Source organism: Perna viridis, chromosome 14, assembly GCF_037379345.1.
Source record: "Perna viridis isolate PV_CMFRI_1.1 ecotype Kerala chromosome 14, ASM3737934v1, whole genome shotgun sequence".
Taxonomy (NCBI): domain Eukaryota; kingdom Metazoa; phylum Mollusca; class Bivalvia; order Mytilida; family Mytilidae; genus Perna; species Perna viridis.
Window position 1 is genome coordinate 26,802,951 of NC_142458.1, and position 15,755 is coordinate 26,818,705.

General features: G+C 32.6%; 2 protein-coding genes across 6 annotated transcripts in view; one reads left to right on the plus strand and one right to left on the minus strand.

Moving 5' to 3' along the window:
* Nucleotides 1–14,704, plus strand: LOC148598818 (neo-calmodulin-like). Of its 2 annotated transcripts, none has more exons than XM_088560143.1 (5): nt 1–1,852; nt 11,444–11,471; nt 12,136–12,417; nt 13,326–13,442; nt 13,766–14,704. In XM_088560143.1, exons 1-5 carry the CDS (start codon nt 1,826–1,828, stop codon nt 13,804–13,806), a joined length of 495 nt encoding a protein of 164 aa, XP_088416269.1. In that variant the 5' UTR covers nt 1–1,825; the 3' UTR covers nt 13,807–14,704. The 2 variants fall into 2 exon arrangements, with proteins under 2 accessions (XP_088416269.1, XP_088416271.1); XM_088560145.1 differs by lacking the exon at nt 1–1,852 and adding an exon at nt 1,871–4,520.
* LOC148598819 (bile salt-activated lipase-like) overlaps nt 14,693–15,755 on the minus strand; it is a 14,031-nt gene continuing 12,968 nt past the window's right edge. For all 4 annotated transcript variants that reach the window (XM_088560140.1, XM_088560139.1, XM_088560141.1 and 1 more), the window contains one exon: nt 14,693–15,242. In XM_088560140.1, the coding sequence (XP_088416266.1) occupies nt 15,011–15,242 (232 nt within the window). In that variant the 3' untranslated portion in view covers nt 14,693–15,010. The remainder of the gene's footprint in view (nt 15,243–15,755) is intronic.

Genomic DNA, 15,755 nt, shown 5'->3' on the forward strand with positions numbered 1-15,755 from the left:
ACCTTTTTGACATATTTTGTAATATTAGTTTTGACCAAATGGTTTCCAGGAAGAAGAGCGGGTGTATCCTCTAGTGAGCTTGTCTGGAAACTTTTTTTTCTAGTTTAAGTAGAAATAGGCGTAGTTTTTATTTGAGTTCACTTAAATGTATACATGTATATTTGATGTTACTGACGCATCGTACCTTTATTTCAAATGAACGATATAACTCCTTGTTTCTTCATCTAGTAAAGTAGCTAGACTTTTTGGGGTCCAACATTGTAACTAATAAATCTGAAGTCACACCCTTCCCTGGTTACTACCCAGTTTCATGGGTAATTCGCCGCAGCATAAAATATATGCTCATATCATGACCGCCTACGTCAGAATCTAAATTGGAATGTGAACGAAATTACACATTTTTTAATAGTTTTTAGTATTTTGTATTTAGATGCGTTACGTCTAATCAAAATTTGACACTTTACGTGTTTAAATTCTAATTAATAAAAAATAACACTTAGCGTACACATCTTACAGTCAACGTTTACAAAAGGTTATCATAGCTAATTAAAACTCTGAAAACATCGTAATTTTCTTACTCTTTTATTTGATATAAAAATATAAGTTACACAAATATTGTGTATATAAGATATTAAACTGCACATCGTTCCCATTGTTCTTCAGCTTGTATATTTTTTTTAATTTGTCACGTTTGTAAGTTTTCTGTTTAGTGTGAATATTTCTTGGTTTTTATGTACATGCATTGTTTCGTTTAATTTTGTTTTTGTTTTTTCTCCCTTCCCACTTCTTGTAATCTGATGATTGTCTATTGATTTGTTAGTTGTGAATCTCTGTATCCGTCTTTGTAAATTGATTTGATAGTTGTGAATCTCTGTATCCGTCTTTGTCAATTGATTTGTTAGTAGTGAATCTCTATATCCGTCTTTGTTTATTGACTTCCTAGTTGCGAATCTCTGTATCCGTCTTTGTCTATTGATTTGATAGTTGCGAATCTCTGTATCCGTCTTTTTCTATTGATTTGCTAATTGTGAATCTCTTTATCCGTCTTTGTCATCCATCTTTGTCTATTGATTTGATAGTTGTGAATCTCTGTATCTGTCTTTGTCTATTGATTTGCTAGTTGTGCATCTCTGTATCTGTCTTTGTCTATTGATTTGCTAGTTGTGAATCTCTGTTTCCGTTGTCTGAAACTTGTACAATGAAACCTGTGCAAACCGAAGCCATCTTTGACTGAGAGATATATGTTCGGCAATTGTCCATTTTACACTGTGAAAATGAACCCGAACAACTTGTATTACGGGTACTACATGTATAATTGTGAAAAACTGTCAAATATTTATGTCACTTCAAAATAATTGGCATGTTAAACAAAACATCTGATAAGGTTTTTAATTGTAATTTTCAAAATCAAAACCACAAAATTAATAATAAAAAAGCAACAACTTTCGTGGTTTATATGTCACGGTAAAATAACTAGAGCACATTCAAGTAATATAAAAACGATATCACATTTTAATTGAACCTAGATATTTAAATTTCACATGACAGGTACATGTACGTCTCTTTGTAATGTAATTGCTGTATAATAAGTATAGATTTTGTTCTTTAATTACTGATTTTCAATTGTTAAAAGGTCTTGAGTTTGAACAGAAAAAATAGACAGATCGATTTCAGACCTTTAAAATGACCTGCCGGGGTTTCAGTTTACTGTAGTTATACAGTAGAGGTGAGACATACGGACGGGTTCTATGAGCATTCCGAATCAGGGAGTTTACGTTCATTTGACATTTAGCTACTTTAAATTGTTCATGTCAGTTCGGACAACATGAGTAAAAAGGGATCTTCGTCTGAGGTAAGATAATTCATCTGTTTCTTAATGATACTTACAATGACAATGAAATTCATTAATGCAGAGAGTCATGTAAAACATCAATATAGAAATACAAAGAATGTTCGGTTTCTCCCTTAGTTATATAAGATTTGGGCTTGTTCAAGTTATGCAGGACTAGACAACTGCTTCCTGTTTTTTTTGTTTAATTTGTTTTTGTTGTTGATTTTTTGTTTGTTTGTTTGGCTTTTTTTGGGGGGGGTTCTGTTTTTGTTTGTTTGTGTTAATTTTGTCGTTTTTGTTTTTTGTTTTGTTTTGTTTTAAGAGGGAGGAGTTGTTTCAAAAGACTAAACTGAGTATCTATATACACTATAAATATACATGTACATAATACCCTGTAAGTCCTGCTTTTGTACGGTCAGTTTATAATGGGAGGATTCATAACTTGTTTTCTTCTTTTTATATGAAATTTTACTATCAGATAAACATTTCATTTGATTCTCGTGTGTGTTGTTGCCATGGAGACCCTTCCGTATTTAAACATCCATGAAAAAATTACATAAATTAATAATCGTGAGGTCCAAAATTCTAAACAAATTCTTTATTAAACCGTTAGTATAGTTTGTAGATATTGGGCTTTGTCTTTTAATTGTTGACTATTTCCTGTGGAGTTACAAACTTTAATTAAATTTGTGTATTTTTCGTCTACTAGGTATACATGAACATTTTATCTCATAGATATGTTCTCCTGTGCATATACATGCATTGACTGCGGATGATGGGGAAATTCGTAACTTCAGTCAAAGATGATATCAAATAGATATTGATTCCTGACAAACACTTAAACGATTTTCGCACTATCCTTTACAGTAGAATTCCCCAAATGTCTTTTTGTTTACATTATCTATGATTTTCGGTGATAAGATAGATCGTAATTTAAACTTACAATCCAAGTCCTTAAGTATATCTAACTCGCACGTTTATAGATAATACAGATTATATAGATAACATATGGGCCATGTTTCTTCTCTTGGGTACCAGTCCATACAAATTTCTGACACTGCTACATGCCTATGGTAGATGTGGTTCTAAGTCTAAGAACCCCTCCCGGAACAGATGATACTTTTTCGGTCTACATATACTACATTTTGTATTTTTTCACGTAACGATATTCTTTTCTGTATTCAGATCTGTATTTTAGGACAACATTATTTTTATATCACATGGCCACATAGATCAATCAAAACAAACCAAACAAAGACCGATTATTCTTGTAGAGTGCCAAATTTCATACTCAATCTATGATCAACCAAATGAGAAACTTTGACTGTTAATTTGGTATGCAATTGTTTCTAAATAAGATAAAAAAAGTCAACTCCGTGGGTTTTTGACATGCATGAATCACCCCCTGTCTTATTTTTATAAAGACCAATATTTTAGTATAAATTATACAGCAATTTAATATATGGTTTGGAGATATATTTATATTAGCACCAGTGAAGTAAAATTATATCTTCCATTCTAGAAGTAACCCTTGATCATGCAGTATTAGTTTTGCATTTTGTTGAAACCGGAAAGAATTGAATTTTAATTAATGGTTATTATTAATAGGTGGAAAAGGGGGGATGAATTTTTGAACGGGAAGTTTCATTTAAACTTTGGTCTCATACATACATAAAGTATGGATTTTGATATATCGTCATATACCGGTTAGAATAATTTTTGTTTTGTTTTTGTTTTATACTTGCACTTGGAGTGTTATTAATTTATTATTTTTGTGATGCAAAAAAAATTACACTCATTCCTCTTACTTCGTGTAGCCCAAGTCAGGAAATCTATTTTATACACATCACTATCAGGGGGTGGAGTTGGGCAGTCTGTGTAGCAATTGTCACTTTCCTTTCCTCTACACATGTAGTTCCCGTCCCCCTAATTTTCGCGTCACTCCGATCCCCCCCCCACCTCAAAAAAAAAAGGTCACCCGGACCCAATACTCTCGTTATACAATATAAATATGAAATAACAAGTGAATGTCGTAAAACTTAGATTATACATTTTGGTAATATTATCTTTTACACATTGAAAGATTGAAATGTCTATCATCCATTCTAATTACCGGAACCATTTGCCCGGTACTTCAGAAAATTCTATTCTTTTAGAACTCTGCCTGTCTGTCTGTGCATGTTTGTTTTAAAGTTCATTATTCTTTCATCCTAAGGCTTACTAAATCTCGCATTACTATCTGGTTACAATTAAAGTATATATCAGACTTAGGGTCAGACGTTTTTGGTATTACGTTTATAGCTCAAAACGTAGCCTTCAGTTCCTATGTTTTACTTTAAAGTCAATGTACTAGTTAACCTTAGCTTGCTTTTATATAGACCGATGTCAACTCCTTATTAATAATTATACCATGTTCAATAAGCTATGAATTTAAAACCTGTATTATTAATAAATGTGATTGATACATTCACAAGTTTAAATCACCTCTAATTTACAATAAAAATATTTTAAAAAGGCTTTTAGATCAATGTAATTTCGCCAAGTATTGAGTGTTTTGTTGCCTTTGTTATTTTTTGACTACATGTATAGGTCCAAGCTGTTGGGGAAAGTGTCTCTTTACAAGGACAAGTCCGTTTGCTAGTGTCGTTTAAGAATTATTTAGTTTTTGGATCAAATTATTTTCAAAATGGTAAGTCTTTCATTATCAGCTACATTGATGCACATGGTACGGTACCAACGCGGTCACAATGGACTACTGTACTGGACGAATCACTTACATAAAGGTTTCAGATCTTATTTATTCCAACGTTCATATTTTCAAATCTTCCTGAGTCCTCGCTTTAAATAAGATTTTGTTTATACAAATTTTACGAAACAAAAAGCAAAAGTCGTTGTCAATGCTAATTTTCATTCTTTCACTAAAAAGTTCGATTAATATTTGCATGTTGCATGTTCTTTCAATTTTATTTGATTGCTGTGTACTTGGAATACCTAAAGTTTTTTCATATCAAATCTAATATTTTCTTTTCGTCAAGCCTTCAGCATATTAATCTTCTAACCGGGTACACTATATTCTTGACTGACAATTTACTGTTATTATTCTTCTGTTAATCAAGAAAATAATCGCCAAAGGATTTAGATACTTCATTTTTTAAACATGATTAGAACGTCTACAACATAACTCATGATGAACTGTAGTTACCGGAAAACAAAACAGTATATTTTGCAAGCTTCTTACCCATAATTTAAATGAAGGGAGCATTAAGTTGTTAGGGGTTTTGTCAGATGGAATATCGTGTCCTGATCTTTTATTTGCTTAATTTGGTTTTACATGTACATGTATTAGGAGCATCTGTTATTATAATTTGGTTCTGTTCTTTTTAAATTAATATTAGCTTTGTCACCGGTTGTTTCCTCAGGGAATTCATGTTCAGAAACAGCTAATTATACCAACATCGAGAGTTATTAAAGACTGTTGAAATAAACTAATTCAGTTCAGTGGTTAAAATATGCCGTTTTTACTGCCCTGTGTTTATCTACATGTTCATACAAAAATGCTCGTGAACTGGTGTGAATAGTTTTATAGATACACACGGCACCCACCAAATGCCAAGCAATAAACATTAGCATTCTACAGGTCTCCATGCGGTCTTCAGTGATGGGCCAAACCCATACCATATAGCTGTAAAAGGCCCAAAATAAATGTAGAGAAACTATTCATAAAAGACGAAAATTAACTATATGGAAAAAAACGAATAACAATGAACACGAAAAAGGACAACAACCACTAGACTACAGGTTCCTGGCATAGGACAGGCACAATATGTATGTGATGGGGTTGCAACTGTTTGTGATCGCCCAAACATCCCCCCTTACCTGGGACTGCGGTGGTTAATTTAGAACAATAAAACAAACTATAAAAATCTGTTGAATTCTTATCTAACTTTTGAGATCGATACAGAACGCAAACACAAAGACAACAAGCTGAATCTACATGTACATGTACCGCGGAGGAGTACTCCTTTTTTCTGTTAGCTAGTTCAAAATTCAAAAGCAACTCTTGTTAACTCAAAAAAAGGTATCAACAATAACACGTCGAACAGTATTTAGTGAAAATATATAATAAAATGTCTACGTAAAACGACGTATTCGTGCAAATTGCCAAAAGGAACAGCACTGATGTTCACATAACACATTAACATACATGTAATAATATTACGTGGGATTCGTTAATGTTGAAATTTGTCAAAGAACTACAGTATTTAACGCCACCGGCATCGTAGAAAATATGGAATAGAGTACTATTGTAAAGAACTTATCATTTCAATTGATCTGTATGTTGTCTGCATATTAGTCAATATGATTTATTGAAAACATATTAAAAAATGTCTAAGTAAAACAAGGTCTTCGTACATGTACGATAAACACATTTGAGTCTGATCCCCTTGCTTGAACTTTTGAGCAAATAATTATGTTTAAACTAAACGATAAAAAACATTTTGTTTGTCTTACGACTTCGAAGTCGTTTATCCGTAAACATGTTTTACTAATGTTTATAATAATCTCTTAGATAAACTCATTGGATTTCGTCAAACGTAATACCATCATGACGGTGAATGACGTAATTTTATCCTGTAAAAATGTTGTATCCGATGTTAAAATTGCTTTTTAAAAACAGTTGTTACCAAATTGTATCATGTACATGGTGTTCAGATAGCTCCTTCGAATTACATTCGGGGGGGGGGGGGGCGGGAACAGAAACTTATAAAAAGATCGAACAAGAATGCATTCCTTGACGGGGTTCCTGGCTATCATGTCCTCATTTTTGCCCAAATTTTACCGAGAATTAACAATCTTTTCTAACAATCAAAGTGCTGAGGCACTGGGTCAAGGAGGACATCATAAATATTCATGTAACCATTCATTCATTCATTCATTCATTCATTCATTCATTCATTCATTCCTCAAAATAGAGATTACATGAATTGCAATTACATAAGAACAAATTAATTAAGACACAAATAGGAAATATTAAATAATAATAATAATGAATTTTATTACTAATTCATATCTATATACAAGTAAAGTGAGCAAGATATGTTCGTGTACTGGTGACATTACATGCATTAGCTACAAAAATGTATTGCAACAATGTAAGCATCTTAAATATTCGCCTGTTGACTTTACAATATGGATGTAGCAGAGTCGTCTGAATTCATCTATATCGGAATCACAGAGTTCAGTGAAAGTTTTTCTACCGAGGAGAATTCGGACAAGCGATTCATCATCATACTCGCTTAGTTCTACGTACAGCTCTAGAGGAAAATGTTCAATTATGAGGTCCATCCAAACATTAAACAACTCTGAAGTACTTGTACAGTTTTGGGTAGCACGGACAAGCATGTCGGTGAATATTTGATCACATAATTTATATGATTGTTCGATTAGGTTTGGTACAGAGGAAATGTATTTAGCAATAATGTGAGCGGTACGCAAATCAAAGCAGTTTGTAGGGTACTTCCAGATGTCAGCAACAGCAATGGAATTGTGGATTTCTCTGAATCGACTAAAGCCACTATGTGAGTCTATACGTGTTTTCCAGTCATTATCATGTTTTGTATGAACCACATTTATCACCATGTGTTTCCATTGTAATTTACCAGGAAAGTCACCGTCTCTGATAAAGATCGCAAGGGATTCGTACAGGTTATATTTGATTAAGATATCTAAAATATCTGGGATAAAGCCTATGCGATTTCGATTTCTGATACATTGTTTAAGGATCCGCTATCATTATAATAGAAATATAATAGAAAAAACAGTAATTATAATTTATAATTATTGTTTTTTTTCTATTATCTGACTCATTTGGCGTCCCTCTAAAACATTCTGCCATGGACCAGAGACTTCATTTGAACCGTACAAGGATTCGCCTACTTAGTACTACATGTACACTGTATAATTTATTAATATTAAAATTAAGTAGATTTATTTTATTAAATGATGGTCGGTTCAGGGTATTTTTAAATCATAATTAACTAGTTAAATTTTGACTTACTTATTAGTCTCGAATCAAAATACAATAAAGAATCAACTGATCCGCACGATAGGATTTTCGTGGATCAATATATTTGTAATACATAAATCGTGTTGGGAGCAGAAATGTGTTTATATTTTCTTCTATGCTATCAAAGCTGTTTGAAAATAATTTAAAACAACGTAATTCTTATTACGTAAACCAGTGCATGACCTACTTTTTAAAATGTATATGTAAATTGTACTAGTAAGCAAATCATATCCTGCAAGAAAGTACTGATAAAATGAGAAAAGTCATCGAATTCCACTCGGTTTTGGCAGAACTTGGGTCGAACGAAATGAAAGGCCGACAAACGGACGGACGGACAACATGATTTTATATAAGTTTTTAAAGTGATGGGTAAAACAAATGCTTACACTTTTGAGGTTGCTACTTACTGCACGTACATCTGGCTTTACTCTGAATGTGAAACTCCAGAGTCTGATCCTTAACGTTCGTGAATAACAGCAGTGGCGGATCCAGAGGGGTGCAGGGGGTTGGAACCCCCCTTTTTAATAGAAAATTTGACATGTTCATGTGTAAAAGTGACAAAAAATGGTCCGTTTTGTAAATAATGTCCTAGCACCCCCTATTTCTGAGAAACCCCGGATGGTACCCTTCCTTTTCAAAGTGACGGGATCCGCCCTCGAAGAGTTAGCTATTCAGATTGATCGTTTGACAATGGTCTAACTTCAATCAATCAATCTTATAGCTGCATATTAATATACAGTTTTTGTCAGTTACATGTACATCTACGTTAAACCAGGAGATTTAAAAGCTTTGTATGCTTAAAAAGTTCATAAAGCTTTTAATTTGAACTTTGCAGTCTCGACTTTAATTAGTAAACAGCGGTATCGGTTACTTAAATAAAATTCACACAGTTCAACCTTAATATCATGCAAGTGTAAACATGAAACCTGTCTAAACCAAATCCTTTGTATTGGTTCCATTCAGACAGGTGTTCGGTTTAACAAGGTCCAGTATATTTATACAGTTTCACTGTATTTGGCAAATTATCTGAATTATCTACCTCGAATGTGTTGTCTTAGCACAACGGCATAAAAAAAAACAAAAAAAAAACCGGCTAGATTGTCACTGTATTTATCTTGTATATATTATTAATTAAGCGAATTTAGGCAAGACACAGCAGATGTTAGACGTCTTTCGCTTATTAGTATTTACCTGCGCCACCGACGTGTATTGGTCTTGTTATTTGTCAAAATCTAAAAAAAATATAATGCGCCCTTATTTCTAGTACATGTCTTTGCAGCCCCCTCCCCCGGCCCCATTTCTATTACTATAATCCTACATTCTGATGAATCATTACTATACATTAGTTGTCCGTTCTGAGCCTACTTTATGTATGTTAAAAGTGGGACTTGAAAATTCTCTCCTTCGCATAAAAAGATAGCCTACATGTATCTTAAAGTGTACATAAACATGTATATTGTGCTAGTCCTCCGCCGAATCATGACAACGACTTTGATACTGTAATTACTACTTATCCGCCAAGCAGGGGATAAAGTGACTGTTTTGATCAGAATCAGAATAATATGTCCGAGTGGCGTAAAATGCCTAACTGCGGGCTGTTGCCTCTGTGAGCTCTGGCTTAGCATGTTAGACTAGTGAAAAGCAAGGTCTGTTTGATTGTTCGAGCGTTTTTGTCCATAAATACTGAAATATATGTCATAGGACGTCCAACAATATCAATCATTATACTAGACAATGAATATTTCAATGACTGCAATACGGACTAACAAAAAAAATCAAATTACTGTACATAGAGGATACAGCAGGTACATAACCTAAAGAGTAATCAAGAGAACCAAGGTTATAGCGGTAATCAAAAGAATGTAAACCTTGGACAAAGACCAGACATGGAAAACAAACATACACAACAAAGAACATAAAGTAACTAAAATCATACATACAAAGTAACAAAAGCAAATGAGCAACTCGGACTCCACTAAAAACTGGAAGCATGGACCAGGTGCACCGGTAGGGTTAGCGTCCTGTAAAGGTGAATCAAATGTCTACATGCCATTTAAACGGAACTATAATTCATAACATACCAACTTGCTTTGCCCTGGTATACTGCTTTGAATTAAATAGAAATGTGTTTTATTTCTATAGGCTGACCTTTGTATCGTGTCAAACCTATTATAAACAGGACAAACAAAATTTAATAAGAAAGTTTTCTGATCAATTAAATTTAAACTGTACCTTTAATTTAAATATTGACATTGTAACCAAGGTGATTTAATTACAATAAAGATTTAGTAACAGTGAAATATTTACAGCGAGTAGAGTCCGTCTGTGAGCAACCTTTTAATTTTAAACTAAAAGTGTAAAAACAAATTTTACACAGGCAGAATTATAACTTTACAACAAAAATCATGAAATAGTCAAAATAATACACACAAAGTAACAAAAGTAAATGAGCAATTCGGACTCCTCTGCAAAAAATGGGCGCATGGACCAGGTGCACGGTTAGGGTAGCGTCATCTGCTTTTATAGAAACACCCGCCGAGTTGCTCATAAAAAGTGAAGTTCAGGATATGCGGAAGGGGAAAAGAAAACTACATGTATGACACGTTGAACAAATCAGTTCTTATGATGCATATGGATACACCTAATGATCCACGAGTTCATGATGACGACCATGAAACTTCTGTAGTGATGACTTCGATCTTGTAATAACATAACCCTGTTCCAGAAGCCTAATTGTAAGAAGTCTAGATAAAGTGATTAATATCAGGATTAATGAACTTTTACATCATTTCATATAATATCACTAGTCCATTCTATTATAATTACAATTAAGTCTGACTTAAGTAATTTTTGTTACTTCTCCGGAGTTTTGACACTTTTGGTGTTTAATCCATATTAAATCGGATCAATCTCATAATTGCCTTTCATTATTTTTTCAAGTAGTTGTTTTTACCAAACCTTATGCAAAAAAAAATACCCATACATTAACACAGTGGCAAACAGTTACGGTTTTTAATTTTACGATTTAGTAGACAACTACTTGTTTTACTTTTATTTCATATGGCTTATACTCTTTGAAAATTAAAAGCCTTTTAGTTTGTTTGCCAATAAACCTAAAAAATTATGTTCAATATTTTTATCTTGATATTTTGTGCTGTAATCCCAGACAAGACAGATCATTGTTTATGACAGTCCATCATTATTTCTATTTATCATCATTTTTGAGACAAACCAAATTCCCCCATCCGCCTCCAACCTATGTAGGACAACGCCAGACGTCATCATCATTTACAAATAATAGTGGACGGGGGGGGGGGGGGAGGGGGGTAAAGGAAGTAATCCTCCATTGAATCCTTGCTCATTTTCTTATTTTAGAAAAAAATTCATGGCACCTATACAAATGTGCATAACGTGATAAATAACGTGATGGATTTTTCCATTGAAAAATAATGTTAATAATAATCCTCTGCAGAATATCAAGAATTATAGTTGAAGACCACTTTCAATAGTAAAGATATACATTGAATTTTTTTTTACATTTTCAGAGTCGGAAGCACGAAAATTTAGACAAAGGTAAGCATATGTAACTATTTTTTAATCAATGGAACAGAAACTATGGTTCTTCTTTTCTTGACTAAAATTAATCTCTCTGTAGCAATCTGCATCGACGAAGATCATCCAGCCAATCCCTGGCTATACATATCGATACGGAATTTTTTGTGTCCCTCCCACAAGGAATGATAGTAACTTCGCAACTTTGCTCATTATGTTCTTGGTACATTCTGGTGAAATACACCTTTTAAGTAAAACTGTTTTTATTCAAGTGACCATCTATAGCAACTCAAACTAGAATTGATTTCCATGTTTAATCTCGTTGAAAGCTACGCTGCACATGTATGTAAATGTTATCGGGTTTTCCATTTTTTAGAATTTTAATATTCAAATTGTTTTAGGAAATTGCGCCAGATAATGGTGAAAGTTTTATGCCCTCTTATACATGTATATATGTACATATAATACAAATCTTCGTCTGTACAAACGAGTTTGTACTTGTACAGTAACAATAGTTCTTCTGTAACTACGTAACTTTAATTTATTCTACATATTGAGGCAGAAGTTTGGAGTATTCATCTATATCAATGTGAATTAAATGTTTTTCCGTTTGTATTACACAAATAAAAGACTGCGGTTTTATGATTGATATCTACATGTAAAATAGTTTTTCTTTTTTTTTCAGAAATTGACGAATTGTTCAAAGTCTTCGACAAAAACAATGATAACTCTATAACGACTTCAGAGCTAGGATCAGCCATGAGATTCCTAGGTTTACGTCCGACAAATAAGGAAATTAAAGAGACAATGAAACTGTTAGATAAAAATGGCAATGGACGAGTAGACAAGAGGGAATTTAAGGTATTTCTGAAAAACTACATTAAAGAAAACCCAGAAGCAATGAGTCAAGAGGAAGCGATCCGTGCTGCGTTTAAAGTGTTCGACAAAGACGGCAACGGTTCTATAGGTAAGAATGGGTTAATGGACACCAATTTTACTCATAATATCCTTACCCTTCCAGAGAACCTTATATCACTTCCGTTTTTTTGTGGGAGTTCAAATTACTTTTATTTAAATACGTGTGTGTGTGTATGTGTGTGCTTTTCGTCATCTTCAGTTTTTCAAAGTAATTTAAAGTGATTGTATAACTACAAAAATGTACATTGTGTGCAGAGTCAGTCTACATCATTAGATTCGGAGTTCTCTAGATTGTCCTATTATTCCGATACTTCGGTGATCCTATTTTTGTGATATTTACGTTAACAGGTAACAACTATTAGGACTACAAAGTTGTAAGTACAAATCTGTGTCAGATTCGTGCAAAATGTGAAATCAGATACACATATCGGTGTCAAAAACTTATCGGTCTGGCAATAGATATCGTTACTCGTTTTATCCAAATGTTGAAAAATGAGGTTTTGACAATGGTACATGTATCTACCCCTGAAATGTGCATTTGTAGTGCATTTAGATGAAATTATAAATCATTTTACGAAATGATATAGAAAAGTTTCTCTTTGATCCTTTATACTTTATATATTAATGAATCAAATTGTAAAAAATATACTTTAAAAGCGGTATATTATTACTCGCTTTGTGTCAGCTACTGTGTTTGAATTTTACTTATAGACAATGCTTTAAATAAAACAAACATAAAACAATGGAACTAAATAAAATAAAACATGACAAAATTGGAAGACAGTAGGAAAGAAATTAAGGATACACGCACAAATATACATATGTACACCAGCTTACATCATCAAAAACATGTTACTACTAGGGCATATGGAGAAAAACCTAAATGGAACTCTTTGTCCGGCATACACTCTATATGCATGACTTATTTATTTTATACACTTCGCAACTGTTTTACAGACGCGAAGGAATTGAAAATAGCAATGACAAAGCTTGGTGAAGCCTTAACCGACAAGGAGTTAGCAGAAATGATGAGGGATGCTGATATCAATAAAGATGGAAAAATAGACTATGATGGTAAAATTCTTTTTACAAGTGCTTTAATGATTTAATCGCTTTTATATTTCTGCATTGCTAAAGATACTTAATACATTTGTTTCAAGGGACAGATATAATATCATACGCAAAGTAAAGATTTGTGCTGACTATTTTGGTCTTTAATTACTAATAATATAAGTGAGGATTGCATGCGATACTAAGTGTCGTCAGCTGTGGGCTAGACCATGTCAGAAACAGCTTTATAAATGGTCTAAATGTATACACATGTTCAAAGAAAATATGAAAATAAACCATACGTACTAGTATAATTTTATATCATCTACGTTCGTTTTTTTTTTCAGAATTTGTGAAAATTTGGACTGAGACAGAGAATGCTAAATAAGTTTTATACTTACGCTATAATTGTTATCATGTGACAATTATTATATAAGGAGTCTCAAACAGTCGAATATGATATTTGCGTATTGGAACATTTCTATGCTGAATGAGCAACATTAGTCGATATATTCCTCAAATGAAATCAAAAAGTAATTCACCTAATACATGTAAAATATTCGTATTGATATTAGAAGAGTTTGTTCGAACATTAGTAGTTTTCATGTGTTTTGTTTATTCAGGAGAATTAATTCGAGAAAACAAATAGAATAATTTTTAATAACTTTGAATTTATTTTAAAATACATATATTTATAGAAATAATGATTATTACTGAAAGTATTTTTTGATTAGAGATTCTTTTAATTCTATGTTCTATAAAAAAAAAATTGTTAGGAGACACAACAGCATTTTATATATGTACATGTACTTTCATTTTATGTTCTTCTTACAATGGCGGCTTGCTTCAGTTTTATTTTTGATAGGAAAATATAAGAAGAAATGACTTGAATTGAAAAAGAAGTCATTCAAACGGAGGCTACATGTATATATTTATAGGATTCTGCAAAGTAGAACTTTCCTTTTCAATACAATAATAATACCACATGTTATCACAGATTGGACTTTTGTAATTACAAACTCGACACCTCCATCTTGCTCAATTATAAGCGTCAGCCAATCATAGTTTGTTAACACTTACCCTAATATAAAGTGTTACAATTAAGGTATAGTTTATAGATTTTGTATTTTTATATATTCTGAATACAGTTGTCTCTGTCATTAAGATTTCAACGTTGTTTACTACTGAAGTGATATTCTACAATAGTTATAACTGATGAATGCAATATTTTTTCTTATACATGTACATTGTGCGATATAAAAATAAGATAAATGTTTATGTTACAAGTCTTTACTTTATTCTTGTTAGTGCCTTTCAGCTAATCCTTTCAAAATTCTAAATTATACAAAAAGCCGTATTTAAATCACTTCTAAAATTAGCAACTCATTTTACTCTAAGACTGCTTCAAAAACACAACTTTTTCAATAAAATCACAAAACTAAGTTCAGGTAAAAAAATAAAAAGCCAAAACAAAAACATACAAAAAAAATAATAACAAAAAGAAAAACAAACAAAAAATGTATGGTCTATCAGTATTAATGGATCCAATGGTAGATAAGACTTCTGATCTCCACGTCCAGTTTAATTCATGTCTAGCCAATTGCAGCACTTATTATTGGGAATTGGAGAAAAGTACTTCCTGTTTGTTTATGAGCCACATGTAAGGTCTTTATAAATTTTGGAATAAATTCTGTCCACAAAGCAGTTCTCATTGGGAGCATGCGAGACGTTGCTTCTATTTTCTGACCAACACGGAGATATCGCTGATGTTCTACGTCATAAGGTTGCCAATGTTCTTCTAATGGATTTGGTTGGTTCGGATTTCTGAAAAGTAAATTCCAATAATTTGACTGAGAACATACTTTGAGACTGTATATGTACATGCACCTTTTTATACTTATTCTAGCCTTGCGAAATAAAAATAATGTTATAATTCTCTTATGTTGGAAGGGGAAATAGAGGGAACCGAGCTTCGAATGGTAATAAAAAAGAATATAATCGAAGGATAACAATATGACAAAGATAATACAAGTCTTGTACAATAAACACACTCCTTAAAACTTTCACGGTTCCCACTTTAGCATTCATGCATCGTTTATCGTGTGTTTACACATGGTTTTGTGTTCGTTCAAACGCACCATAAACGTACGATAGAAGGGTTCGTGTAAACGCACGCTAGGTGGTCTCAGTATTGCATTAATATTACCACAGACTTCTATAGTGAAGTGCATATTTGTACGGTTTTTAAAAAAAATCTGTAAATTGATTCAATAAAATTTTCACTTAGGTAGCATTACTGAAGACATGGGAAAAATAATTTCCCGCAAAAAAAGTCGG

Coding starts and splice junctions, on each gene's coding strand:
- LOC148598818 (XM_088560143.1), top strand. CDS start 1,826: ATGAGTAAAAAGGGATCTTCGTCTGAG. Junction 11,472..12,135: donor GCACGAAAATTTAGACAAAG/GTAAGCATATGT, acceptor TTTTTTTTTCAG/AAATTGACGAATTGTTCAAA. Junction 13,443..13,765: donor TGGAAAAATAGACTATGATG/GTAAAATTCTTT, acceptor TTTTTTTTTCAG/AATTTGTGAAAATTTGGACT.